The 26,995-nt window shown below is 52.4% G+C and overlaps 12 protein-coding genes and 1 pseudogene across 13 annotated transcripts; 5 read left to right on the top strand and 8 right to left on the bottom strand.

The window, feature by feature from the left end:
* Positions 1–9: 9 nt before the first annotated feature.
* On the top strand, positions 10–1,139 carry LY79DRAFT_610945 (uncharacterized protein; the record flags this gene model as incomplete). The annotated part of the gene is made up of 3 exons (XM_060561944.1): positions 10–80; positions 135–939; positions 1,019–1,139. 3 exons carry the CDS (start codon positions 10–12, stop codon positions 1,079–1,081), a joined length of 939 nt encoding a protein of 312 aa, XP_060411975.1. The 3' UTR covers positions 1,082–1,139.
* Positions 1,140–1,618: 479 nt separating this feature from the next.
* On the bottom strand, positions 1,619–2,811 carry LY79DRAFT_559759 (hydrophobic surface binding protein A-domain-containing protein). Its single transcript, XM_060558278.1, has one exon. The coding sequence runs from the start codon at positions 2,549–2,551 to the stop codon at positions 1,874–1,876; it is 678 nt and encodes a 225-aa protein (XP_060411974.1). The 5' UTR covers positions 2,552–2,811; the 3' UTR covers positions 1,619–1,873.
* Positions 2,812–7,173: 4,362 nt separating this feature from the next.
* On the bottom strand, positions 7,174–8,984 carry LY79DRAFT_519676 (uncharacterized protein; the record flags this gene model as incomplete). The annotated part of the gene is made up of 5 exons (XM_060555165.1): positions 7,174–7,693; positions 7,754–8,038; positions 8,102–8,225; positions 8,313–8,499; positions 8,619–8,984. The coding sequence occupies 5 exons, from the start codon at positions 8,982–8,984 to the stop codon at positions 7,174–7,176; spliced, it is 1,482 nt and encodes a 493-aa protein (XP_060411973.1).
* Positions 8,985–9,423: 439 nt separating this feature from the next.
* On the top strand, positions 9,424–10,746 carry LY79DRAFT_591788 (uncharacterized protein; the record flags this gene model as incomplete). The annotated part of the gene is made up of 2 exons (XM_060561327.1): positions 9,424–9,513; positions 10,258–10,746. 2 exons carry the CDS (start codon positions 9,424–9,426, stop codon positions 10,744–10,746), a joined length of 579 nt encoding a protein of 192 aa, XP_060411972.1.
* A 441-nt stretch (positions 10,747–11,187) lies between these two features.
* LY79DRAFT_t183 lies at positions 11,188–11,260 on the bottom strand (annotated as a pseudogene). The gene has a single exon. The product of its transcript is annotated as a tRNA-OTHER (tRNA).
* A 379-nt stretch (positions 11,261–11,639) lies between these two features.
* Positions 11,640–12,703, top strand: LY79DRAFT_559756 (NADPH-dependent FMN reductase). The gene has a single exon (XM_060558277.1). It carries the CDS (start codon positions 11,943–11,945, stop codon positions 12,570–12,572), a length of 630 nt encoding a protein of 209 aa, XP_060411971.1. The 5' UTR covers positions 11,640–11,942; the 3' UTR covers positions 12,573–12,703.
* Positions 12,704–12,802: 99 nt separating this feature from the next.
* Positions 12,803–14,476, bottom strand: LY79DRAFT_581376 (uncharacterized protein; the record flags this gene model as incomplete). The annotated part of the gene is made up of 5 exons (XM_060560189.1): positions 12,803–13,137; positions 13,230–13,282; positions 13,577–13,740; positions 13,858–13,979; positions 14,143–14,476. 5 exons carry the CDS (start codon positions 14,474–14,476, stop codon positions 12,803–12,805), a joined length of 1,008 nt encoding a protein of 335 aa, XP_060411970.1.
* A 1,652-nt stretch (positions 14,477–16,128) lies between these two features.
* LY79DRAFT_591786 (family 18 glycosyl hydrolase) lies at positions 16,129–17,569 on the top strand (the record flags this gene model as incomplete). The annotated part of the gene is made up of 4 exons (XM_060561326.1): positions 16,129–16,235; positions 16,295–16,393; positions 16,463–16,512; positions 16,572–17,569. 4 exons carry the CDS (start codon positions 16,129–16,131, stop codon positions 17,567–17,569), a joined length of 1,254 nt encoding a protein of 417 aa, XP_060411969.1.
* Positions 17,570–17,789: 220 nt separating this feature from the next.
* LY79DRAFT_690880 (uncharacterized protein) lies at positions 17,790–18,721 on the bottom strand (the record flags this gene model as incomplete). Its single annotated transcript, XM_060564737.1, has 2 exons — positions 17,790–18,267; positions 18,656–18,721. 2 exons carry the CDS (start codon positions 18,719–18,721, stop codon positions 17,944–17,946), a joined length of 390 nt encoding a protein of 129 aa, XP_060411968.1. The 3' UTR covers positions 17,790–17,943.
* Positions 18,722–19,344: 623 nt separating this feature from the next.
* Positions 19,345–20,161, bottom strand: LY79DRAFT_660788 (uncharacterized protein; the record flags this gene model as incomplete). The annotated part of the gene is made up of 1 exon (XM_060562778.1): positions 19,345–20,161. One exon carries the CDS (start codon positions 20,159–20,161, stop codon positions 19,439–19,441), a length of 723 nt encoding a protein of 240 aa, XP_060411967.1. The 3' UTR covers positions 19,345–19,438.
* A 725-nt stretch (positions 20,162–20,886) lies between these two features.
* Positions 20,887–21,901, bottom strand: LY79DRAFT_581372 (uncharacterized protein; the record flags this gene model as incomplete). The annotated part of the gene is made up of 2 exons (XM_060560188.1): positions 20,887–21,312; positions 21,899–21,901. 2 exons carry the CDS (start codon positions 21,899–21,901, stop codon positions 20,887–20,889), a joined length of 429 nt encoding a protein of 142 aa, XP_060411966.1.
* Positions 21,902–22,024: 123 nt separating this feature from the next.
* On the top strand, positions 22,025–23,044 carry LY79DRAFT_559752 (uncharacterized protein). The gene is made up of 2 exons (XM_060558276.1): positions 22,025–22,635; positions 22,694–23,044. Exons 1-2 carry the CDS (start codon positions 22,199–22,201, stop codon positions 22,743–22,745), a joined length of 489 nt encoding a protein of 162 aa, XP_060411965.1. The 5' UTR covers positions 22,025–22,198; the 3' UTR covers positions 22,746–23,044.
* A 230-nt stretch (positions 23,045–23,274) lies between these two features.
* LY79DRAFT_690872 (family 7 glycosyl hydrolase) lies at positions 23,275–25,242 on the bottom strand (the record flags this gene model as incomplete). Its single annotated transcript, XM_060564736.1, has 3 exons — positions 24,352–25,242; positions 23,583–24,293; positions 23,275–23,502 (listed from the first exon to the last, which is right to left on the bottom strand). Exons 1-3 carry the CDS (start codon positions 24,820–24,822, stop codon positions 23,275–23,277), a joined length of 1,410 nt encoding a protein of 469 aa, XP_060411964.1. The 5' UTR covers positions 24,823–25,242.
* Between the last annotated feature and the right edge of the window lie 1,753 nt (positions 25,243–26,995).

Raw genomic sequence — 26,995 nt, 5'->3', positions numbered from 1 at the left:
ACATGTATCATGAGGATCGTCTGGGCATTTGAGAAGAACCGAGTCGTCATCCTAATCGCGCTCATTGTTCAGTTTGGAGGGTAAGTCTCCGAGTCTCGTTTGATGAAAGACGGGTCCGACTGACAGTTCCACAGAGCCGTGGTTATCATGGCGGTCAACATATTCTTTGCGCAGAGAATTCTGCGGTCAATCCATCCAAATTTCGGTTGGCATCCGGCATTCAGAGTCTTCACCCTCTTCTTCCTGTTCTCAATCCCGGCCGTCGTGCTCCTAAACAGCACCTCAATTGGTGTCTCTTTCTTCAAGATTGAGGACCAGGATCGCGTCACGACGGCTCTCAACCTCCTCAAGGCTGGTATCTCCTGGATCATGCTCCTAGCCGTCTTACCCGTCGTCATGGTCCTGTTGGCATCTACCATTCCTGGTCCTAGGCCCGAGAGGTTCGGCCAAGGCGACACCCATCAGAAAATCGCCGTGCTACTGATTGGCGCCTCTTTCATGATCGCCGGACAAGCCGTGCGGCTAGCGGGAACAGTTATAGGAGATCCGCCAGGCTCGACGAATGCGCTCTACAGCAAAGAGCTGTTTTATACCTCTGGTTTCATGTTGGAAATATTCACGGTGGTCTTTTACGCTGTCATACGCGTCGATTTGATGTTCCACGTTCCCAATGGATCCAGCCAACCGGGCGATTACTCGAGGAAGCCGAAGCCGGGCGAAGAAGAATACGAGGCCGCGCTCCTTACCAAAGAAGAGATTGAGGATGAGCTTGCTGGGCTGGGCCACCCTTACGAGATTGTCGACTCGTCTGGTCTTGGAAGAGACGGCTCTGGGCGCACCATCGTCGCATTCAGCACGAGGCGCATGAATGGCGGAAAGCCTGTCATACTTCCTCCGCGGCCAGCGCCATATAGCCGGACCATGTCCATCCGGGGATCGGTGAGATCCATGCGCGGATCTTTGAGGTCCGGTGGCTTATCACGAATGATGTCCTCTCGGGTGGCCCCATCGTCAACAGCTCCTCACATTAGTGAAGTTCAGGTCGGCCGCCCCGAGATCAGGCACAGTCCATTTGGGATGAACCCTGTAAGTCAATACGGCGTCCCACAGCCTTTGTTTATCCAGGCGAGGTTCAGCAAGTATACGGACCCGGAAGACGAAACGGCGCAGTTGCGACCTGAGAGTCAAGCAACGTCTGGCGAGATCCCGTTGAGCTTGGATAGGGAAGGCCTGGGACAGCCATACGAGGAACGACAATCTTTGGGACGGCGTCCGTCGGTACAAAAGTTTACGGTCCTCGAAAGAGAAGGTGGGCCTTTGAAATAGAGCACTCTGGTGAGCATAACTCACGAAGGACATGATGTCGAGGCTGAGGAGACTTGTGATGCGATACGAGATTACCCACATAGCTTTGGTCCTTCAGTAGATAAGTTAATTACGGGATCGTATGGTAGATAATTAATTACATCGTCACGACGTTCAACACAAACATCTTGTTTGCCCTTCATGCTGACATGTTTTTCAGTTCATTCCTGTTGATAGGACGAGGAGACCAGACGATGTCATTTGTGCTTCTCATATTCTCAGAGACAGTTCACATGTTCATGACGGTTGTAACCCCCAGAAGTAGTGTAGTGACGTGTCAGGCGCAACCAACAGGCTCACAAAGAGAAAGTGGCATTCGTGATTGTATCCACGAGAGAGATAGAATCATAACCTCAAACGACAGTTTGGGTTCGAGAGACACTCGTGATTTGCTTTAGATAAGCCTAGCGTATTCGGGACGGACCCTGCCGTACCTGATAATCATACCGCCACGCCTGCACCCAAACGCCGAAAACATAGTCCACAGAATTTGTTTTGGCTGTAGTGTTCAATTGAATATTCCCCTAAGCACTTGCATCAGCCCGCCAAATATACCTCCTCCTCCTTTGTCACCCGCAGGAGCGGCAGCACCAGCGTCATCGGCCTTGACCCCGTTCGCAGCAGCCGGGACGCCGACGCCGCTGAAGATTGCGATGCCTTCATCCAGAACGTTACTGAGAGCATTTGCGCTTAACTGGGCATCCGAGGTCATGTCAGAGGACACTCTGCTGACGAGCGCCTGGGCAAGGGAGGAGCTGGCGGTCTTCTGATCCTGGAGAGCGGCGGCTACGAATGGTGTCCCGCCGAAGGAGTCAACCAAGGATTTCTTCGCTACCACGTCGTTGATGGTCACTTTTACGTTATTCGTGAGGGCATCCGTCGCGGCCTTTAGATTCCTTGAATCTTTCGCGTTGAGAACCTGGGAGGCCTGGACCTGCGGGGTCGCATCTTCGATTGCAGACCTGACGCCGGTAAGGGCGCCAAAAACCTGGATCCCAGCACTGAGAGAAAGGGAATTTGCGCTTTTGACCGAGTTGTCGAGGGCTTGAAGAGCCGAGTTGATGGTGTTCAGGGCGGCTTGGATGCTAGCCAAATCACGTTTGTACTTGTATGGTTTGATAGAGAGAGGAGCAGCGGAAACCGTGACCGCAACAAGGAAAATAGACAGAAAATAATGCAGCTGCATTGCTCACGTCTGCCAGAGATTGTGGCCTTGGGCGGGGCGCGTTGAAGTGTCTTTTGAAATTAAAAGAGAGTGTGGTCGAGGAGAAGAGAGCGTAGGGGGGGAACTTCAGACTGCCCAGCTCAAGGGTCAAGTATTAGACAATGGAATTTGTGACGAAACAAAACAGGGGACATCCAAAGAGTAGACGAGTCCCGAACACGACGTCCATATAAATCATACAAATGAGCGGGCCACGATGGTGCCGGGACCAGGTCCATCACGATGAGCCGAGGACAATAACACCCGAACTCAGGAACTGCCGGCATAATGAAGCAGAGTCGAGACGATCTTGACTTTTGTTGAGAGCGACGCCATCCATGTCGAGGGCCGATCGCTGTCTCCCCGGTGGCCTGTTTTCCAGGCCAACGCTGCGTGATGTGAGGCCAAGGCACGACGTTGAGCAGGTCGGGGACATACGCGGGTTATCATGCGAGCAAGAAGTTTTTCTGATGTTTTCGCCCAAAGAAGAAATCTGGTGAGACTCTCTGTTTCGAATTGCGAAAAGTCCAGACGATTTGGCACACAGACTTTGTCATATTGCATGATCATTTAACGAGCGTTTCCTGGATTGATCGCACAATAGTCGGATTTACGGTAGACTTGCTGACGTCTCTCTATCTTTTTTCCTTTCGCTTTTCATACGTTGGATTTGTTCTCATACTGTCCGGCAACAGGGAGTTCTGGGCTAGCATGTAAGCTATCAAAATACAGGTCGGCCGTGACCGCTACCAAGCCATGAAGGGGAGGGAGGAACGCTTTCGAGTCAGAGGAGGCAAAATATGCTGTATCAGCTCATGTCTCCCCATCAGACCAGTGAAACAACTTCCTATTTCAGCCTCGATGCAACCTTGTCTGTACCTAAACCGTCGCAACCCTTTCTCATTTGCGTTTCGAAAAGCTCATAAGCTTTGTTTCTATATGTACAGATGGTATTATTTACCTCCGATCTGTACTATAATCACTCCACCCACATGGCAGGCCTGGATTATATTGGAGACCTAGATTTAGAATTCGAACTTCAACTTGCAACCATCAAGGCCAAGGACCAACCTAGACCTTAGTGTGCTCAGACCTGGGAGCACTGTTATGTCATAAAAGCACACTGTGGCAAAAGACCGGCAGCCCCGGGCAAGCGGTAACCACGTCCATGCCATGAAAGGTGCCAAGCAAGAACTCCTGGTCGCGTCACTATCTTCATTCATTGAGCTGATTCGGGACCAGCGGATGGACAGTGCTCCGAGACGGCACCTGTCAGCACGGCTTCATCTAGTCCACAGCGGGGGACGGATTGGATCACATCATCTTATTCTCTGGCTATTATATGTTGGTTCACGTATTCGACTACCTTTACTGCACAAAACTTTTCTCATGGACTATGATTAGACGTGGAAACACATATATTGATCGTCAAATGACATGCCGACTACACTCGCCATAATACAGACTGCAGAGGGCGAGCGCTGCGGGATCTTGGCCGCTCCGATTAAGTATTAAAATGAGCATTAAAATGAGCATTGAGTTCTCGACTAAGGAGTAATAACTTTCTACAACAGGATTAAAGTCGGATCTAGACCGTCTTCTCCTACGTCTTGGTCGACAGTCTAAACATTATAGTTGGTGGCCGACTGCGCTGATCTTGGCCACTACATGTAACACCTGACGCTCGGTCTCTAGGAGCAATTGCCCCGGAAACTATTTTTGCTCTAGGGTCTGATTGCAAATCATCTCCTCAATCTTAGGTTTATATTATAGCGGCCATGAATCTAATCCACATGTTGGCTGTCGGCCCTCCCTCGTCATCTTAGCGTGATGCTAGAAGCTTAAGAACTCCGCTCATAGGTACCTCGTCTGTTGCCATGTGTGAGACTTGAGATGATCATTAGGAGGGGAAAAGGAATATATCGTCTCTCCCTTCACAAGGCCTACTTGGATGCTTTCCTTATCTCGGCCGGTGGGATGATGCCAAGACATCTGATGAGAATATTGTATGAAGACGCACAGCCATTCTACGGAATCTGTGTTTGAGGCTTCTTCGGGTCGTCACCCCTGACCAATAGGGTGAGCTGGGCGAGTCTCGCCGCTTTTGCTCACCCTCCATGATAACCTGGGTGAGGCAAGGGAGAGGTCAGAGTGCGGTTATTGATACCGTATATCTTCATTGTTGATACCGTGGCCCGGATCAACCACTAACCCGCTCGTGCAACCGGAACAACACATTCACGACCCGAACTCTAACCGGGCTAACCCTAACCCAGGCCCTAACCTGATCATAGGCATCCCATCGTGCAGTACATCCTCAACCAACTTCAAGCTGGTGAATTTGTCGCCCATGGCTAAATGAAAATCCTCTTGACCTTAGAAGGAGAACGATCGAAAAGCATTCATTGGTTCTGACCAAATGGAGGTGAGATAAGGGAGCTTTTTCGCCATGCGGATGAGGTATTCGCTGATTAGGTGGTCACTAGTCCGTTTGTTGCCGTCCATTGTCCAGACAGGATTTGCCGACTGAAAAAAGTGCTCGGCCAACGGACTGGAGAGTGTATGGGCTGAAATAGAAGCCTCGCCAGATAATCCAAATTGTCGACAACCATGTGTCACTTGGTAAAGGCGTCATGGGCCTCCAAAAATATAACCTCCGTGACATAGATGTTGAATCGATCGTGGTTGCAAGCTTTGTGAAAGTGCTCCAAGTCAGCCCTTAGCATCGAGATCCAGATGCGTTGAAACAGGATGACGTCTGTGTGATGCCACTAATATGAACAGGTCTGACGGAGAATCCATAGTTCATTTGGAAGAAGCAAGGGTAAATTGTTCTTTGTAAAGAGGAGACTTAGATCATCAACACCCTTTCGTTTGGAGAGACAAGCGCCCTGAAATTTGAGAGGAAACTCCATGCTGAAACCCACTGAAAGGAAATCGTCCGCAAGGGACTCGACGATATTGAGAAGAAGTAGAAACAAGAAGGGGAGCTCAGAGGGGATGTATCTTATATAGGGCTGTCCGTGGTGAGCAGCTCGAGGATTCATTGCCTAACCCCTTCGCAAATTACTCGGGAAAGGGATAAAAAAAAGGGGGTTGAGGTGGTCGATCCCGAGTTTCGCACACCTTCACGCACCAGGCATTGTGCCAGGCATGATACTCATGGCGGAGTCAACCACTGAAAGATGCACGAGACATTCACGCTGCGGCACAGCGTCTCGAAATGCAGAAGCAATGGGGCCACCAAAATGTATCCCGGGCAATCACCAGAGATCCGACTGGTTGCCTAAGGGGACATGATTAGCCCTCGAATTTGTTGATCGCCGCCACCGAGCCAAGGGGAGATGAGGAACAATCTTGTTTTCAGACAGAAGTTGTGACGGCGTGAAAAGTCGCCTTGACTGAATGCAATTTCGACCTCAACACCATACGAGCTGCAAAAATAGAATGCTACCTGTTCTGCTGCTTCATATGGCCCTGCATGAGGCCTTCCGCGGCAAGGAGCTGAGACTGCAGGGCGTAGTCATGATCATTAGCATGATTGGAGTGGTCCTATCGATGTCACTCAAGGTTGACAGACTGCCCGTGTTCAACGTCGCCGCTGCCGGTTGGATTCTCGGTATCTCTGGGGTTGCTTTCGGCATGATGAGGCCGGGCTGCGAAGCGGTCGAACTGCCGTCAACTTTATACAACAGAAAGCCACGCAGTCTGTCCCCTTGGTGCTTGTTGAGCGTTTCAATGAACCCGTATGAACTGAACATGTTGAAGTTGTCTGTATCAGAGAGCAAATATTGTACCAGAGTCTAGAGACTTGACGGTTTGCCCAACGAGATGCGATCTCGCAGCCTCGCCTGCGTCCGCGGGCCGACCCCCCCCCCCCCCCCCTTTGTTTGAATCGATACTCCTAAACGCCCTCACCGCATCACCTACCCGAAAGATGGATCTCAGCCTGGATAAGTCGGCTCCTTCCACCTTCAGTCCGTGGAGACTTCGTGCTCGGTTCAACGCCACGTATGCCTGTCCGTGCTCGAAAATGCGTGAAAGATCAGCAACGACTCGGCCAAGACTGAGAGTCTGGCTTTTGTGGATAGTCATGGCCCAGCCTTGCGTCAGGTGGATCTGTGTTCGTGACAGGTAGCTGTAAGGCGACTGGTCGCCGTACCTTATGACAGCACCGTCGGGTCCGACGAACCTTTTCTCGCCATTTGCGAACCTGACTTCAGGAATTAGAGTGTGCCGGCAAAGGTGTCGAGCCAAGGACTCGCCGCTGGGAGACAGGTCACTTACACATGTTCTTCTCGCACCTTGCGCGTTTCAAATATTCTACAACCCGGTTGTATTTCTCCGTCACAGCGCGATAGCCGTCATAGTCATCTTCGTAGTTCTTCAGCGACGGTGGCCGTGGCTCTTGGATCCTGTTGCTGGGTACAAACCCTACGACGACGCCCTGCCGCCCATTGCAAAGACCGCGCAGTATGATGGGCGTATCCACCTACAGGGTAATTCTATTCAACACTAAGGCCTATAAGATAAGAAGAATATCTATTACTTTTAGCTTTCTCTAAAGTCTTATATTAACGCTTTGCAGGTATTATAGGGGTTGTCTATGAATCCTTGTTGGGCTTGAGCACAGGCAGGGCTGCACAGGGCCATGATGGGTGCGAACCAGCTTTGCCATAGGCAATGTTTCCCACGATCGTGTAGATGTTCTGGCACAGAGGCATCTTGACGAATCCCGGCACCCTGATCCCTTGTCCATACCACAGCGGAGAGTCCTCCGACGGGCTGACGTTGGTGTAGTTGAGGTTGAAGTTGTCGTTCATCCGGCCGCCTTCCACCCAGCCGCCGTAGACAGCCGCGACAATGTCCTCCTTGGTCACTCCGCCCCACATTGTGCCGTCTATGGTCTCCGTTCCGTAGAGTGCGGAAAAGGGGGGATTCTCACTGGGCCTGATGGAGGGACTCCCCACATTCAGCTCAACCCCTTGGCTCCTGACGTCCAAGAGGTAGAAAAGAGCGCCGTTGTAGCAAGCCGCTGCTCTCTCGTGGTCATCGTCTGGAATGAAGGGCCACAGCGCACTGCTTCTCTGGCCCTTCTTCATATCACAGGGAAGGTTCGTTTTCCTAGCGTAGAAAGGGTCAGCGGGCTTGGGTTGCGATGATTTCTGCAGCGGGCAGACGTACAGAATGAACGGCTGCCGGGCCGCCGCGACTGATTGCCAAGCGGTCACCATGAGTTGGGCGTAGAAAACCTTCTTCAGCACCTTTGCCATGTCCCTGAAATTGATGTCGTCCGGCGTACTCTGCATCAGGCCGTTGTCCAGCGTCGCCGTCAAGTACGCCACTGTGTCGTTGTCTTTGACGCTAAATACGTGTTCGACATAGGCCACTTCGGTGTCTTTCCACTGCTCGAACACTGTGCCCATGATGGCCGACAGTCTACCGTAGGCGGGTGTTGGGCGTTGACCCCTGAAAATCGTCAATATGTGACAGCCACAGAAGCCTCGCACAGCGGTGGAACAGAGTCCTTACGGCAGCATGTAGTCCTTCCCGATAGCCCAGCTCGTGAAGATGGTGTAACTGCTGGTTGTAGTCAATTGAGACCGGATCGTCTGGGAGAGTCCCAAGAATCCGTTCATGACCGCAGAATAGATAACTTTGGAGATGAGTTAGATACTACTGTCTGGGTGGTAGAGATATCGGTCGATGGGGATCCAGGGTTGATAGGACGGGTGCGGCTTACAAAAGTTGTTGGCGTAAGCTTGCGCAATACCAACGACTCCGTATAATACGTTGAGCATGATTCGCTGGAGCTGTACCTGAGTTTGGCTGTCGGGCAACGGAATAGAGAACTTTTCAGCAAAAAGGGGCATGTCCGCCTGCACATCCATTTGCGCCTGATCGAGAGCCTCCCAGTACCGACGGTGAAACTACGAAGCGCGCCTTTAGCAAAGTTTCGTTGTCCCCGAAGTAATGACTCTGAGTGAAGAGTCAAAATTGGGGCGAGAGGAGGCAGGCTCACGCTTGCAGGGAGAGAGAACGAACTAACCTGGTGAAGCTTTGAGAATGAATTCAAAATGAGATGTCCGGCCGGATATTTTGTGTCTTCGCAAGCCACGGACGTCGAGCAGGGCCCGTCGAGAAGCTGGGAGCATCGCCACATCTCGGGGCCGCCAAAATACCAAGAGGCATACTGGCTGAACTCGAACTTGACCTCGTACGGCCCCGAGCTGTAGTTCATCCACGAGGCCATCATGTCACTGAGTGCCGCAGAGGCACCGGCCGCCTCCCATCGTAAGTTGGGCAAGGCCTTGGCGTCAGTGACGACGCCGCTGCATGTCGCGTTTCTCCAGTCTACAGCGGCGGCCGAGAGCCCCACAAGATACAACAGAGCGGCTGTGCGGGGAATAAACATGGCCGAACGATGTTACAAAAACACGAGAGGTACTCGGCAGGATGACGAAGGCCGTTGAAAGATTGAGTGTGGCCAGCTTGATGACGTTAACGTCCTATTTATCCCGTAGCTTGCCACGAAGCGTTGCTTGCGTAGTAACATGTTCGCGTGCAACCAAGCAAGACCCTGTGTCGAAAACAAACAATACTATATTTTGTTTGTTACCGCTATAGGGTGACATTGCTCGGTTCCCCTCCGTGGCCAATGAGGTCTGTCTGTCTTGCCATCGCCGGGGCCAGTCCGATATTCCCAGCTCAATGAAAGGGAGAAGATTATTCGAATGTCCAATCAACCAGCATTCAACATTCACTGGAACGCTGTCTTATCGTTACCCCCGCCTCCATCCCCAGGCCGGCGTCCCCGAGTGCGGGGCAGGATGAGGCCTAAACACTAAAGCATAATGTTCTCTGAGGATCTTACGTTGAAAGGCCTGTCTGTAGAATGGCCATCAAGGTTGCCAATGTGCGAGCAACTGCGTGTGTTCTCCATAGTAAGTCCTAACTATAGGTTAATATATAAAATTTGCTGTCATGTTCTAGCGAACTTTCTCCCTACCGAGACTTGCCCTGCCTGATTGTGGATCAGCGAAGCCGCAAGTGAGAACGATCTAATCTAATCGGACCCGCTGATGTGTTCAAGTTTTTCCCCCCCATGAGCAGCATGTCAGGGGTGGACTAATCAACAGCTCTTGGTGTATTGCGTAACGAAACTAGAAACGTTGCCTTGGGATGAATGGAGAAATGGTCCGAAGGTACGCATCGCGGCGAGGTGGAGACTACATGCAGACGTAAGGGAGAGCCGGTCCGAAGCTCGGTATTGTTCTAGGATTACTGAGCTATATTATGCCGGCAGTGGGCTACCTGTAGTTTATCTTGGAAAGCCCCTTTCAAACACCAATATGTCTAAGTGGAGGTGGAAGGGTAACGCGTGAAGAGGGGATAAAGTTATAACAAGGGCCGAGGACAAAATTTTCAATATGCTTATCAGCGGAAGCATGCTAAACTCCGTTGACACTGTCATCTATCTAGTCTCGATTTATAATAGATGCAGCCGCCCTTTTATCACTCAGTCCCGTTTCCCGCGTCATATTTTTGTTCAATAACCGGAGAGAAGCTTTAACTCTCTTGGTACGCGCATCTTTTCTTCCAAATCTGCGGTGAAAGCCATGCGTTATCACGCAATCTTGTGAGTCCCCCTGACGTCCTGGATTCTTCAAACGACGGCGGCTAACCAGAAAAAAAATGCCAGTCTCTTGTGCACCTGGCAGGTCTTCAGCCGCCTCTGCGCGGCGATCCCCGCCGACGGCCTGGAGCTCTCCCCGAGAGACACCTACCGCGACGACCGGGGCAGCTACGACTGCCTCCAGGAAGCCTGTGACACTACCGTCTGCGCGACGGACCCAGACGATGCACTCGCCGTGGCGACCGCCGGGGTGATCCTCTCGGTAGGCCCAGACTGTACGGGGTGGGCTGGTGACAGTCCTTGGTTAGTCACGGACGGCGATCCGGCTGCGTGCCCCGCAGGCCGTCAGTTGTACCGCGGCTGGTTGATGATATGGCGTGGGTGGAACAACACTCCGCCAAAAGAATCACCGACAACCTTTGTGCCGTGGGAGAATTTCAAGGGTGCTACGTGTACTGGCAAGAAGAACGTTGTTTGCATCAAGGGATCTAAGAGGGTTCCTGATCCGAACACTGGAATGTGTATGAAATGGGATCTATAGCCATGAGCGTAGAGGGTAGGGGTCATCCTTCCGACCTGGTACGTTGTTTTGAAAAAAAGAAACCTAGAAACCCTGCCTGCCTCCTGATTAAAGGTTAAAATCAAGGTCATTAATTTCATCAGTCTGTTAGTACTTGGTGTTGTTCCAGCCCCGGTGGTCGGTCGGTGGTGGTTGAGGCGGGTATTGACAGTCAAAACAAAAAAGTCTGCACTCGCACTCTGCCCCTGGGGCCACACAACAAGGATCATCGAAATATGTGCGTGCTTTAACGAACAGCGTTACCTATAATCAGCCGTCTTATTGCCTCGTTAATCACTTTCGAGAGTCCAAAACCTCTACTTTCCTTTTCGTAGATGGTTGTACTTACTAGAATCAAAAACAATATAAAAAGCAGAGGACATGAACACATATCAGCATATGATCAGGAGGAAAAGCCGTAGTAGCCTCAAGAGCGAATCGAACGCCCGGTCTACTCATGATAAGCAAGGTGCTTTTATCACTGAGCCACCAGGGCATCCGTAACCAGATTATGGTTGGTGTCCCGCAGTTGATGACGAACTCGGCGCAGAATGCTTCATAACACTGGTTTGTTGTACTTTCTTACGATGCACCGAATGGTCATCTCAGGGCTCATTTGTGTGATTCGTTCGCGTGGTGAGAGGCGTTATGGCTGACTGACGTCCGCGCGGTTCGGCTCGTCTTTCCGTTCCGCGCTCTGCTCGTTTCGCCCTTCCCTCCCTGTGAAGACTGCCGCTGCCACGGGGATGCCAGCCATAAGCAGCCATGTGTACTAGTTCACTTCAATGCGACCATATTTTGGAAGAGCCACGTGACGACGGCTTATGTTTTGCTTGAAGTAGTGTAGCCGCTGGATGACTAAACTCCAGACGACGCGCGCGGGTGTGGCGTGCTGGTGATTGATGTATATTAGGCCTAATGAAGCACAGGAAGAATCACGTATTGATTGAAAATGGACGGTCTACCTGCCGGCTTAAGAACATGGTAGAATGACTGACTAACTAATGCGCGCGGCAACTTGGGATCTCGGCGGTCTACAAAGGCGACACGCGTGCTGACGTCGAGTATATAAGATGGGCTCCTCGGGGCCACAGGAACATCTATGAAAACAGAATTGAACACCATCCGCCATCAATCTTCTCCCTCTTGAACCAAAGAAACTGAGTACAGTCGTCGAGATGAACGCAGCCAAGAAAGTTGCCGTCATTGCGACAAGCACCCGCACCCCACGCATCGGAACCAAGGTTGCCGACCTGGTTAAAGACTTCATCGCCAAAGACGCCGCTGACAGCAACATCGACTTGTCCCTCGTCGAGGTAGCCACCTTCAAGCTGCCAGTCTTTGACGAGGCAATACTTCCTGCGCAGGTCCCTGCCCTCAGGAACTTTGCCCACGAACACAGCAAAGCCTGGAGCAGCGAGATCGGCAAGCACGACGCCTACATCATCGTGGTCCCCGAGTACAACCGAGGGCTCGCCGGAAGCGCCAAGAACGCCATCGACTACCTGTACAACGAGTGGACCGGCAAACCGATTGCCGTCGTCAGCTACGGCATCTTTGGCGGCAACGCGGCGTCGGAGCAGGCCGAGAAGACGCTCGAGGGCATGAAGCTGCGCGTCGCACCCACCCGGCCAGCCCTCGCTTTCGCCGGCGGTCCTGGCCCGGACCTGATGGCCGCCGCGGGTCAAGGGGAAATCGGCGAAGAGACTCGGGAGAAGTGGGAGGCGGAGGCGGGGACGGTTTTGAAGGCGTTCGGGGAGTTGAAGGAGCTCCTTAACGCGCCGCCTGCTGTCGAAGCTGCACAGTGAGGCAAGTCCGGGTGGCAGATCACACCATACGATGAACAACTGTTAGATAGTGGCTTTACATGATATTATAACCGTTGGACTAGTATGCTTAAATGTAAGCCAGAACTGTCCTGGGACCTTGCCAGTCACCCAACCCATTTCACCGTTGAACTCCACCTCGTAACGTCGCTTAAGAACCCCTTGCAGCAGTATCGTGACCCTCGGGGTTATTGGTCCTGACACTCTGCTGCCTATGGAGAGTTGCTGTGCCGCTTTTCGTGGGCATCACGCTGAAAGATTTTTTGCCACGCTAGTTTGTGCTTCTTTTTTATTCTTTCTTCTTCTCTCATCTTCATCATGCGCTGTTGATCGTCAGTCACTCGTTCTCTGTCCTCTTCATCGTGAGGGCGTCTTCTCTTTTTGCGGCCGCTGCCTGGGCTGCCGTGGCTTCTGTTCAAGTTCAAGTTCATCTGCCGTATGCTCGCCAATCTCACTTGATCGCCGCCGCTGCCGCCGACAGCGGTGTTAAGTCCCGGGCCCCGGGTGATCGCCGATTCATGCCTGAGTCGAGCATCTTGGCCGACGGCTGGAATTACCTTGTCAACGTCTCCATCGGCACCTCTCCGCAGCAAATGTCAAAATGAGACTGAACTTGCAAATCAGCGCATCTTGCTTTACCCGAGCGCTTGGTCAAAGACGGCGTCATCACTTCTCCCGCATACAATCTCTGGCTAGATGATAAGTTGGCCAAGTCAGGCAATCTTCTCCTGGGCGCCATTGACAGGTCCAAGTTCGAGGGGCCCGTTATCCGCATTCCAACCAATACCTTCTCGGCGCCCTCAGCATCAGGGGAAATCAAGAAGTTTGATACTGTCATTCATTCCGCGAATGGCACCAAGTCAGCGACCGACGATATCAAACTTTTGGGGAACGGTTCTCTGTCTTCATCCGAGAAAGACTATTACCTTTACGACATTCGATACACCCTGTCAAGTTTGTACCCGAGAGTACTTTATCCGTCTTACCTCCCGCTCTTGCCCAGGACATTTGGTTTCTTGCCGGTGCCCGTTGGAGTTCCAATCTTCTCCGTACTCTCATACCATGCACCGCGGTCAAGACTTCCACCGGACATATCGTCATGCAACTCGATGGAACCGACGGGCTGGTATTGAACGTCTCCATCGCAGATCTAGTGGTGCCCAGAAGCACGTGGTCTCCTGCAAAAAGACCCTGGGACAACGAGTCGTACACTGAATACTGCTTGTTGGGAATCCAGTCTCATAACTCATTAACAGACTACACTTACATACTCGGCGGCGGCGTGCTCAAGCAGGCATACATGGTCTTCGACCTCGCCAACGCGGAGATGGCCATCGCCCAGACCAAGTTTGACAGCACCGCGACCGAGGACATGGTCTCGTTTGCCACCTAATGAGCCAGCATCCCGGGATCGACACTAGCTAAACACGTGCCCAGCTATTGCTTCGTCTCGACCTCGTCGTAGTGCACTGTTGATGTGTCTGGAGCTGGGGATAGTGGCAACGACGGTAATGGTGACGATGGCTACGGCGGTATGGTGACATCTGCCTACCCTCGTCCATCTCACGATCTATCAAGCTCGGTGTCGGTCTGGGAGTCGGGCTGGTTTGTCTTGTCGTACTTTGCTTGTCCATCTGGGCCATCAGGAGATGCCGTCGGATCAGAAAGGCGGAGGAGGATCTGTCTGAGAAACAAGCAGACGTGGAGCAAGGGGCGGCCGATGCCCAGGCTGGCGCTGGGACGGAGACAACGTGGCCCAATATGTTTGTTTTTCTGCCACAAAAACCACCATCTGCCGTGACGTGAGAGCGCCCCACGACCGATGCGGCCAAGGGACGGGATAATCCCGAGGATGCGGTATCCGCCAGACCATAGTAGAGCAACATTGGTCCCGACAGTCGACATGACTCTGACAATCAGTTCCCCCCGTGCGCTTAAGCATGGGATGTACAAATCAGCCTAGTAAATTTGACACTGTCCAATCCCCGTGCCTCGACTGCTGCTGATACCAGAGTATCGGGGCAAACGACCCAAAGTCAGTTGCTCTGCATGTAACGTACGGGACAGTCCGACACGTTTTCCGCAGCCAGTAACGATGCGAAGCTACGATTATTCAAAGGGGAGGTTGCAATAGCGTCGCGTCCAACGGCTGGACAGATCTATCGCTGCAAGAGTAATAATGCTTTTGGTAGGTTGCCACTGATCAATCTTCATTTGCCGGCATCACTACGTGTAATTTCTCCCACTTCTGCAACGTTGCACATCACGAAGCGCTGTGCGGCTGCGTGAGAGCCTCATGGACGTTCTGAGTGGCTCTGATTTCCTGATATCGACCCCTGATGCTACCCTGCAATATGCAAGAGATCAGATGGCCGCTACGCAGGCACCGCAAGATCTCGTCGGCTGGCCCCTCCGGCAGCCAGCATGGGAGCAACGGATGATGTGCCGTCGCCGCTCTATCGCATCTCCTCCTTCCAGAAGGATACAAGAAGTCCGTCGGTCTTTATCACAAGTAGTGTGACGCCCATGGAGCTTCATTCCCGGGCTTTTCCCCCCTTATCTTGTGTTCTTGGTTGTGTGTTCCGAAGCTGGTGCCCTGGTCTCCGGGTTTAAACGTGGGAATCCGAAAGCCGCCACCACGTCACAAGTCGTCTTGCAACCTCCAAAGCCAAGAGAAGAAAAGCGACAGGCTCCAAAAAATACGCCGGCAGGGAACCATGTGCTCACCTTTCTCCCGCCCTGAACGGGCGATAAGATCTCGTAGTGGAGGGTCACATTCGGCTCCGACTCGGTCATTCGCTGCAAAATCACCAACTTGTAGTGCACATGGCCATCAAGGGTGTCTTCTGAAGAATCTCGGATCTGACCAATCTCGAAGTCTCGTTCACTCTTGCTAGCAACGACAATTTGGCTACACCTGCATTAGCTGTTCGCTTTAGCCACTCACCGGCCACCATCACGGAGCCTTCATCTCTGGTGCTGGCAGTTCTACACACACAATTTGGTGTCGAATCTCCAAATCTTTTCTTGCAACCGATGGTCTTGTCGGTAGGCCCCTTGTTGGGGTGTGCTAACGGTGCATTGGACCGCCATCTTCATAGGTCATGGTCAATTTCACTGCTACCACTTGAACGTGACGCGCTGACGACGCGCTGGACCTCTTCACATGCGCTCGTCAACCCTAGATAGGCCGTTCAAGGCGTCGAGGTCTTTGGTACCGAACTCAATATTCAGATGAACCGTGTGGGAGAATGGAGTAACGTTTCGGTTGAAGTGGACATGAGCTGCAACAGCGAGCGACTTCCAGAGTACGTGTGAACAAGGACAATGGCATTGTTCCTTGGCGTCCAGCTACTCAGGATAGTCGCTTGCCAAAATGCACCGGAGTCGACTAGTATATGATGGTCAGTTGACCACCTCATGCCTAGTGATGTTGAAACGAATCCCAACACGGTCTCTTCCCTCTTCTGGAAACCTATTTAAGGCATCGGTAGATCATTTTCTGGACAAAATGACGCTGTTACGTTCATTACTTACAATGGCTGGCTTGTTATCAGCAGTTATCCGCCCCTCTGCGGCTTCACCAGTGAATTTGACCGAACGCGGCCTGGATGGTTATACGAATGCCGTCTATTTCACTAACTGGTAAATCTGGCACCATCGAGTGGACGAGAATGTGCCATGGATGGCTGACACGAGCAAAGGGCGATATACGGTCGCAACTATCAACCGCAAAACCTTCCTGCATCTCAAATCACGAACGTCATCTATGCATTCATGAACCTCCGTCCATCTGGAGAAGTGTGAGTCTATTCCCGCTCCGACTTTGTCAACGTATTACTGCTGAGGCTAACTCGTAATTCAACTATCAGCTACTCTGGCGATACCTACGCCGACTTGGAGAAGCACTACCCAACAGATTGTGAGACGACCGATATGAATCATTAATGCTCCACTTCGCTGACATTACACGTATCAAAGCATGGAACGACGTCGGCAACAATGCCTATGGCTGCGTCAAGCAGCTCTATCTTCTCAAGAAGTCCAACCGTCAGATGAAGGTGATGCTGAGCATTGGAGGTTGGACCTGGTCCACAAACTTCCCTGCTGCAGCCAGCACTCCCGAGGGCAGAGCCCTGTTCGCCTCTTCATCCGTCAAGTTCATGAAGGATTGGGGGTTCGATGGCGTCGATGTCGACTGGGAGTACCCTGCCAACGCTGACGAAGCTGCCAACATGGTTCTCCTGCTTCAAGCGGTTCGGAGCGAGCTGGACGCCTACGCTGCGCAGTACACTCCTGGCTACCACTACCTCCTCACCATTGCCTCCCCCGCCGGTCCGAGTCACTACAACGTTATGAACCTCAAGGCTGTCTCGGATGTCATTGACGCCTTCAACCTGATGGCGTATGACTATGCAGGCTCTTGGGACGTCAACAGCGGTCACCAAGGCAACCTGTACCCGAACCCCGGCAACCCGGCATCCACCCCGTTCTCGACTGATGCTGCTGTCAATGACTACCTCCTCGCAGGAGTGCCGGCATCCAAGATCGTCCTTGGAATGCCGATCTACGGACGCTCGTTCGAGCAGACTAACGGCATCGGCCAACCCTTCTCTGGTGTTGGCAGCGGCTCTTGGGAGAACGGAGTGTGGGATTATAAAGCCTTGCCGCGCGCGGGCGCGACCGAGCTTTACGACTCCACAGCAGTGGCCTCGTATAGCTATGACCCAGTCAGCAAGGAACTCATCTCTTACGATACGCCTGACGTTGTCAGGACCAAGGTCTCGTATTTGCGGAGCAAGGGGCTTGGTGGCTCCATGTTCTGGGAAGCCAGCGGGGACAGGAGTGACGGCGGCAGTCTTTTGGCGACCAGCTTTGATGCTCTCGGTGGCTCGGGCACTCAGGACAAGAGCTTGAACCAGCTGAGCTATCCCAATAGTCAGTACGACAATATTCGGGCTGGTGTTCCGGGCGGTTGAGATCATTTCTACCTGGGAGTGGGGTTTCAGAGATTGGATGCGGAAGACTGTTCTTTTCTCTTGACACTTTTGGTTTTCTTCATGATCCGCTTGGCGGGCATCTGCATATGCGGCGCATGGTCTGGGATTTTCTTATTCACTTGATGCCATGCAATTAATAATATCAACTTGGTCCTATCCACTACAGACATCCCTTATCTTGGTCCATACTATGGGGTTTGTTCTGTCTATCATCATCTAACAAGCTACAATGTATTCAAGCACTTCATCATATACAGCATCTACTTTTGCTAAAAGTCGTTTTTTGCCCTCTGGATAGGTGATTGCTGAACAACATCAATCCATCTGTGCAACGCCGTCTGCCACCAATCACATCATTCACTAGCAGTCGTATCTACAGCTTGCGTCCTGTTGTAGAGAGACAAAACAGTCTTTTCAGCACCATATAGGGGCACATCAGTCAGACCGATACCGTTTGGGCTTCCTGTCTTGACGAAGTTGGCAAGGTAAGCCTGCAGCGTATGCGCGAAGGACGCGTTCAATGGGCTGCCGGCCCAGCTGGTCTCGTTGTTGAAGCACGTGTAGGGAACGTCGTTACCGTGGTATCCGGGAGGAACGTCGAAAAGTAATTGAAAGCGTTGCCAGCCAGCGCTTCGTAAGCATGTAATTGTTGCAAATGAGCCAGGACTCGGCAAAGACTATAGATGTTCGCTCAAGTGGCAAGAGAATAGGTGACCCAAGTGTGGTCTCTTCACCTCACTGCTCACCCAGGTGTGGCTGCTTTTGAGATGGTTAGGTGATGCCTTGGGTGAGCAGGGTAAGCGATAAGCAGCAACGACACCATCGTTGTTAGTGTAAGAGAGCAGCTACTCGCGAGAGCAAAAGAAAATGGATACGACAGAGTCAGTCACGAACAGAGAGATAGCCAGACAAAACTAGAGAGGCTATGAGAATGGACAAGAGCGCTGCATGGACCAGCGTTAGAGTGTTACGTGACGTGAGTTTAATTCCGTGATGCGACATTCGTGTCCTAACTTTACAGTGGTAATGGGATAAATTTCGCAACGAGGCAATAGAAGCGCGTACCATGCTGCCAGAAATTGAGACCGTTCGAGAGCTCGTATCAGGGGGAAATGCGCCTGCTCCAAGCATGATTGAGATCAAAGACTTTTTCCGATTTTGGATCTCTACGACCACGTCGAAGATGACCAAAAATGGAAAGTCAACAGTAGAGTCGACAATTAGCAAAGCAGAAACATTTTATCGGGCCTTAACAGATGCAACCAAAACGGAAACCGATAAGGAACAGCGTGGCGAAATCTTTCACGTAAGTGCTATGCATTTGTTACGAGGGTATTATGTTATGACTAGCACCTTATTAGTGGATTACGTAGTTATATAATATTAACAACAGTTCCATAATTAAAGTTATACTCATCTTACAAAGTAAGTCGGAATCTTAAAGGTACCGTTTTATAGAGTTAACAATAGCAGTAGATTTACATAAGAGTTTTTAGCGCGCGGGTACCCAGTTAATAGCCGGCTCTTTTAAGAATATTATACAGTCTTTTAACAGATGAGTACCTAAAACAACAATAGAGACATGATAACTTACTAGTAGGTAAGTAGTAATATACTATAGCTCTTTTACAATTAAACAACAACTATCTGTAGCCCTATCTTCAAATAATAGAGACTATAATATCTCCCTTACACAGAACATTATTAACATTATCAAACATAACCCCCAGGATAACTAGGATCTACTACTTCCCATCTTTTCCTTGCTAGGCACTCTGGTCTGTCTAGTAGTCTATCGGCTGTTCCTGCACTGGTGCATCCATCGGTATATACAAAGATTGTAGCCAGTCATCCTTGCAAAGGCTGGTTTATCACTTGAAACTGCATACCAGGACGAAACTGCCGCACGGTATCCGCATTATCCTTCCAAGCCTTGTTTAGCTCCGAGGTGGACCGTGATTCCTCAATATTGATGCTATTGACGCTGAAGGCAACCCAGAAAGTGTGATCGGGGCCTCTTTCCCCAGCATATTCTCCAGCAGCATCCAAGGCCTCGAGGACATCCTCGCGCAAGTCAGTAACATATTTATTTACTTGCGAGACAATATCTCCAATAGTGACGTAGGCCTTTGAGCTTGCGCGGATAATGAGTGGCTGCGGTGCTTGATATGGCATCCGATCGCAGCACTCACACTGGACTTCACTGTCGTCTTCTGGGCGATCTACTGTATGAAGATCTTCCCATGTATCGCGAGAGCCGTAATAGTCGAGAACGTCAACTGAAGTCCTCAATGAGGATATCAGGGGGTTGGTGTACGGCTCGCTGGCGATCGGGTGAAGCGAGAAAGTACCGTCGTCAACCTGGACTTGGTATAGGTCCTGCTCAGATTCCGCATTCGAAGAGCCTTGAAGAACTTTGATCTCGTGAAGCGGAGCAAAGGCAGGCCATCGGAAGCGCTTGAATCCCAAATTGAGAGAAATCGGCTGCGGATGCCGCCGGTCGAGGAACGTCTCTAACGGAGGGTACAACGGCGCGGCCGACGGTGCGGGCTCGGCAGAACTGCCTTGCATTTTGAAAAAGTAAAATTGACTTTGGTCGAAAAGACACGGACTGTATGGTGTTTTAATAGGTATTGAATATTTGGCTGCATGTACTCCTGTCCAATCTTGGCAAAGGCCTAAAACATCAGTGACCCATAGATACATCCCCGTCGGAGCCTCAAGAGAAATGGAATCATGACGCCGGCGTCTATCGCAGTTTAGTGCCAGGCCAGCCTACCCAGGGACGCGAAGTGTTGGGCAATCGCCCATCTAGACGAATGACCGGATTCGACACACGATAATGAGAGCCTCTTCAGAAGATGTTGATATGACTTCTATGGCCAATCGACTGAGGGCATAGCCTCCCCCAGCCATGGGAGTATTGCAATTGTAAACACATGCAATTCTATCTCATTCGCGACGACAGCAGCCTCGCCCAGCTATTTTTATTCATCGTGAATACCAACAATTTCGTCGTCTGCGACAAACCGCGAAGGAAGACGACTCAAGTCAACCGAACCAGCCCAGTCTAGATACTCTATAATGGAGGCTCTTGAGTTCCGAGTTGCTGGTTGCGGGTTCTGGCTCTCCACTCCATTGTCGTCAACATGTACCATTCTTGCCGCCACGTCGTTGGCCGTATTCACCATGCGAAAGAAGAAGAGACCAGCATCGTCATTCGGAACGAAGCTTGCCCCATGCCTCCTCCTGAGTCGACTCTTGAGACGCCCTCTCAATTTGTTGTGGCTAGATCCTTACCAGTCTTGTTCCGACTTCAAACCATCGCAAGTCTTCTGGGGAGCACAGCGGGTGTAGGCTTGTGTGCCACCATATCTAGGCAGGCCGGAACCGCCCTCGACCCATGGTACCGCCGGCCACTCGTCGCAGGTATATGCCAGGTTCGAATTATAGTGCTGTCCGTTGGCGTCCGTATAGCCCTGGATGGTGAATATTTGAAGGCCGGGTGTTGGAGGCAAGACGTTGACTTCCGGCCAGACACCACCGCTATATCTGGGTAGGTGCTGAGCGATATTGCCCGTACCAGCTCGCTCGGGACACCTGTTATTGTTGCTGGACCACGTGCCATTGCAGATCGTGGATCTGCGATCGTCGGCACGGCCGGCATTGAAGTCGTATGCAAAAGCCGTTCGCCATCGCCTGGCGCTTCCAGTAGCAGTACGCTACGCACCGCACTTCTAACCCCCCCCCCTTTACACTACACTACATTTTATAGTGAACGATCTGGTAGACACCTACGTGTCGTGAAATCACACCCGAGCCCCGGGAAATCCAGGATATGTGTTGCTCGAAGCAACAAGCAGCCCAGCACTGCGTTCCAAGAATCCCATTGGCGACTGCGCGCTTTCGCGAGAATACTTCGTTGCCCCAGCGTCAAATGAGTTGGCCAACTTTCTCGGGCTCACTCATTTTCTCAGGTAAATAAATAAATATACATAATGATGTAATTGTTCCTCGCACTGTTGCACAGGGGATTGTGGGAGATATCAGGAATCACCTGACTTCTTTCAACTATTACTCACTTCCGTTATGGTCTTGGCTGCCTCACACCCCTCGCTCACATGAGGCCGTGACCACATAGGCCGAAAGAGGCAACGGGAGCGCCAAGAGAAAATCGCTCATACAAAAGGCAAAACGCTTGCATGGTCAGATTCGGGCATGGTGGACAGCTATTACGTTAAAATTACCTACGGACCACCGCTTCCCCGAGGGAAGCCAACGCACCTTGCCCGGGGTAATTTCACGTACCATGCCAATCGGCTGCCAGGCTTTTGTTGATACGCTTGGATAACAGCCCTGATCTAACGGCCCTGATCTGGCAAGCCGAGCATCGCGCTCCTTAATCCCTCGTCCGAGACATCACATGAAAACAAAATAAGTCGGTGAGGGTAACATGCGTTCACCTTTATATAAACGTAGACCGGGTAAAGCGAGGGAGAGTGATTTAAGAACCCTGCCGGCAGTCGAGAAAAATAGTTGAATTTATGTTGATCCAGCGATAGCATTATTTCAACATCTTCTGGCATTCACTTAGAAGCCCTCCCTCGCATGAGCCCGACAAGCATACCCGATGCTGCTCACGGCGGCCAGCCCTCCCATACTGATTATGAGAAGCATCCTGTTGCAGTAAGAGCAGCAATATGTGTGGCTTTTGCCTTCCTAATCTGCCTCTTATTGTACATGCTTGGGTGGGGGCAAATCAGGAAAACGCGACATCCGGTGCCACCACCTGTCCCACAGCCGGATCATACCCAGTATCAGCACAATCGTAACGTGAACGAGGGACCCGGGATACCGAAGCCAGCGACGCTAACCTGCCGCAAACTCAGCTTAACGGCCGAGGGCGCAGATGCTAGACCTTGCCCTGTTTGCCTGGATGACTTCGCCGCCGGGACAGTGGCCGCGCGATTGCCTTGCGGCCATGTCTTCTGCTCTGCGTGTATCGAGCACTGGGTCTCCAACCATGCCTTCACATGCCCCATGTGGTGCGTCGTCCCGTCCTTGGTATGGGTCATCCTCCGGTGCTAACATCGCAGCTCCTAGTCGGTTCAACCTTGAGACAGGCTCGGCTCATGTAAAGGATTGGCAGCACTGATCAAGCGGCATGGGATTAACGTAAAGATACTAGCCTCGTATCCATTGGCAGACTACGTGGCTCCATCTACAATGCCTACATCAAATAGCGAAGCCCGCCGAGGCTGTTTGCATTGTATATACAAAGGACTGGAAAACATGTACAACAGAAAGTATGACTCTTCGATCACGAATCGCCATCTCGATACAATAACAATTGTTTCCATGGCCGTGCCATTTTGGGTGTTCCCAGATACCAGCCCTAGAAGAAGGCCTCTGCCTCACGACCGTACTCATTTGCCTCCTCACAAAAAGGCTGGGGCCAAAGGCACAACTGAGGCGGCGTTGACGACGGGCTTCCACGTCCAGACTTTCACTGCTGCTGTAGATAAGCATTGGGAATGATCATTGAGTCAACTCTAGAAGCAATGGCAATGCGAAGGACGGGAGCAGAAGATATGACAGCTAACTGCTCCTCCCTAGAGGAGGCGGCGGAGCTAGGTGAATACTCCAACACAAAGAAAACGGCAGACGGTGTAGAAACACGGCAATCATCTCAGAAAAAGTACGGAGGTACTCACATCAGTAGATCCCGTACGGTTAAAGGTCGAGCCGATGGGCCCGAACTTGATGTTGGAAAAGATGACGCTGGAGCCGGGTGCCTGGGTCTCGATGTCGGCGGGCACGCCGGATTCGATACCGCAAGTGCCGCGGACGGCGCCGGGGCCACTGGAGTTGATGGGGTAAGTAGAGTCGAGCCAGAGCATGTTGGAGTGGTGCTATGCAACAAGAGAAAAGAGTCAACAAAGTTCCCCGTCAAAGGGGGCACGTCTCTCCAACAGCGGGGGGGGTGACGTACGTCGTCCCAGACGGACAAGACGAGAACCATGCCCTCGGCAAGGGCCTTGCCCATCTGCGCGAGGCCACCCTTCTGAGCGAAGACGTCCTGGTCGCCGAAGGCCTTCTTCTGGGCGGCGCAGAAGTCCTTGGTGACGGAGTTGCCCTCGACGCCGGACACGGAAGAATCGGAGTTGGCAAAGACCTTGCCGTCCTGGACGTAGAAGCGCTTGATGTCGGAGAGCGCTCCGCCGTCCTCGATGAACTGCGTGACAACCGTCATCTTCTTGGAGGTGTCGATGGTGAACTGGGAGCCCTTGCCGTAGAAGGAGGTGTTGCCCATGCGGTGGCTGTTGAAGTCGCAGCCGTCCGGGTCGCACTGGCCGGCGTAGCGGGTGGCGCTGTACGTGCCGCCGCAGGCGTCGCCCGAGCAGCTCTTCTGGCCGACGGTCTCGCATGGGTGCGGGGTGTAGGCAGCGGCGACCGAGTTGGCCTCCCAGACGTCCATCTCGGAGCAGCAGGTGCCGAGGTTGCCGACGCCGGCGTTGACGTCGGTGGCGGAGGGTTTCCAACCCTCGACGTTGGCCTTGCCGTCGATGAACTTGAGGTCGCGGGGGCACTGGCTGTCGCAGTAGCCGGTGCCGTAGGAGGCGCCGGCCTTGTTGCCCGCGTACTTGGAGAGGCCCCCGTCCGGGTCCATGGAGACAAAGTACAAGGCACCGTTCAGGCCGCACTACGGTCAGTGAGTTAGTGACCCGGCTCCATGTGAAACCGAAGATGGTCTGGCTTACACCCAGGTTGGAGACGTCCACGTCAAAAGTGAATTCCTGGCCCAGGAGCTTGAACATCTGGTACCTGTCGGTACCGTTCATGAGGAACATGCGGGAGCCGATGTTCTTGCTAGAGGGGCCTTGCTGGACAAACTTGAGGGTGAGGGCGTCGCCGCTGGTCGAGGCGCCATAGGTACCCGCGTAGTCGGCGCCGTCAATACAGCACTTGGTCGCACAGTCCTCACCTGTGCTGCCGCAGATGGATGTGTCCCATTTGTTGCCGGTGTAGCAGTTTGTGCTGTCAGTCGTCTTGTGAGTCCAACGCCAGTTGGAGTCAACAGTCACGGCGGCGTCGACCTTGGTGCAGGTACCACCCGCTGCGCAGTTGGACCAGGAGAGGGCGGGCTTGGTCTCGGTGGTGAGTTTGCAAACCTGCTGTGCACCGACAGAGGCCGCGAGGGCCGTGAGGACGGAAACCCTAATACTCAACATGGTAATGTCTTTTGCTTCTTCTTCTTCGCCTCGAATTGTTTTCAGATCGAGAATGGATAAGAGGATGGGCAATGATTGTGAGACACTGTTCAGATGAATGAACGAAATAAATCAGGCGCCGTGGAAAGGGAAATACGAGCGGTTTGGGATGGAAAGCCTGCTGTAAGTGAGGAGCCGACCTAAACACCATCACATAGACTCTTGGGAACTGTTTCGGAATTGTCATCAACGTTGAACTATCCGGAGGTGGCCACGTTAGCGCCCCTCACTTTCTACCTCTTCGCCCCAAATCCCTCGGTTTCTCGCAAGGGGTTGGCTGTGTTCTATGGCGAATCAAGATGTTGTCCACCGGAAACATTAGCCAAGGATAGTACAGCCAGCGAGAGAGACTCTTTAGTCCAGCACGACAGCACAGTCAAGTTCGGATGTCTTCCCGACGTGCCTAAATTGGCCCTCTAAGAGGGTATTAGACGAACGCGATGTGGATATATTCCCTGTGAACATATCGCAGCCTAAGCCTCTAGGTAAAGCTTCGTTCAAGAGGCGCATCTTGGCTTCCCTGTGGCAGTCTGTTTTCGACAGTCTTCTGGGTTTATTTTCCCCACAAAGCCGGCAAGCAGCTCGGTATAAGTGAAAGCTACCTCAAGCGTTCTCAGATGCCATCCCCGAAATCGGATGAGCTCAAGGCACTGCAGATTGCAGTGTCGCGGCATCGTCCGTCTTCTCCGCAAAGCATGGAGCGGACGACGTCAAGGACACTGCGAGGGGTCGCCGGACGGAATATATCTCACCAGCCTCCGCTTGAGCCTCGGTCTCCCTGCCATTGGTCGAGCAGTATACGGTGCTTCTCGCAAAGCTCGGACGTCCGGTGCCCGAGAGGGAGTACCGGCAGCTAGCTACAGACGCGGGTGTAAAGGCGTTGTTGGCGCCATCAGTCAACATACTTGCGGCACTCCTAGAGTTGGTCCCAAATGTGCTGTTAAGCATTGATGGCTTCCTGAGTTAGTTAGACTAACAAGGTCGAAAGCTTCTCTCGCTCGCAATGACGATTACGACGTCCATTCCACCGGTGAAATCGCATTCCGGACTTGAGTCCGCCATGGTACACTTAGGGCCCGCCCAATGTGAGGGGCTTTGTTCGTCGAGGCCTGATGTATGTTGAACGGACCGCCTCTTCTCCGTGGGGAATCCAGGACTATGATTTTCTACTGTGTGCATCTATCTGGTGCCGCTTAGCCTGGTACACTTTGCTGCCCCTTTCTGAAGTTAGGGCTTGCCCGCAGCGGTATCCGGGCTTCTCGGTGGCGGACAGAGGGCCGTAGAGCTAACGGAGCTGCGGGACGCGATCTCGGTCGTCCTCATGTTGATTACGGTGGCCATAGCAGTGGCATTGTGTCACTTTCATATCCAGAGTTGCATCTGTAGCATTACAAAGCTTGGAGTCGGGTTTACTTATATCCAGAGTTGCATCCTGCTGCAATAATAATCAGCGCCCTGACTCGAAACACCCAGGCCACCAAACGCGAGTAGAACGGAGCTCCCTGGGGAATGGGGGATCGGCGTGAGGGATCGACGCTGGAGGACGGTCAACGCCACGGAAAAGTAGGGAGCCGCAGTCTTTGTAGTGACTGTTTACCTCGCAAGGCGTGCGCGCTCAAGCTTTACAACTCCCAGTCGCTGGCTTGGCCAGTCCTAGCTATCGGTAAGTGTTTGGGTTGCCTCGAAAGCGCGGCGGGCGCTTGCTGGACAAGGCGACTCGGCTGGCGTTTCCCGGTTCCAGACACATCGGCCCAAAGAAACACAATGGTGACGCGAAGGCTTCGCACTTTTCGACCTCCGACTAGGCTCGGGGTGTGCGCAGCCGTCTCTGAGAGGGAGCTTCCATGGAAGGTTAAACGGACACATCCGCGGATCACAAACGTGCCGCGCCCAACGAGTAAGTGGTGCGTGACGATATCCCGGTGGGAAGCATTTCGACGATGTTACCAATCTGCGAAACCACACCCGAGGTCGGAGCATGCGCTACTCGTAATCGTTATCGAGCGCGGATGGTGGATGAACGATGGTCGAACTTGCAGACTGGGCGGAGTTTGGGGATCCGGCATCGACGTCCGCTCCACCATATTGGCTTTGCTTCATGGTGCTTACTCGACGAAGCTTTCTCATCCCACCA

The sequence above is a fragment of the Colletotrichum navitas genome (genome assembly GCF_030913465.1).
Source record: "Colletotrichum navitas strain CBS 125086 chromosome Unknown LY79scaffold_49, whole genome shotgun sequence".
Classification (NCBI taxonomy): domain Eukaryota; kingdom Fungi; phylum Ascomycota; class Sordariomycetes; order Glomerellales; family Glomerellaceae; genus Colletotrichum; species Colletotrichum navitas.
This window is presented reverse-complemented; position numbering and strand designations above follow the sequence as displayed.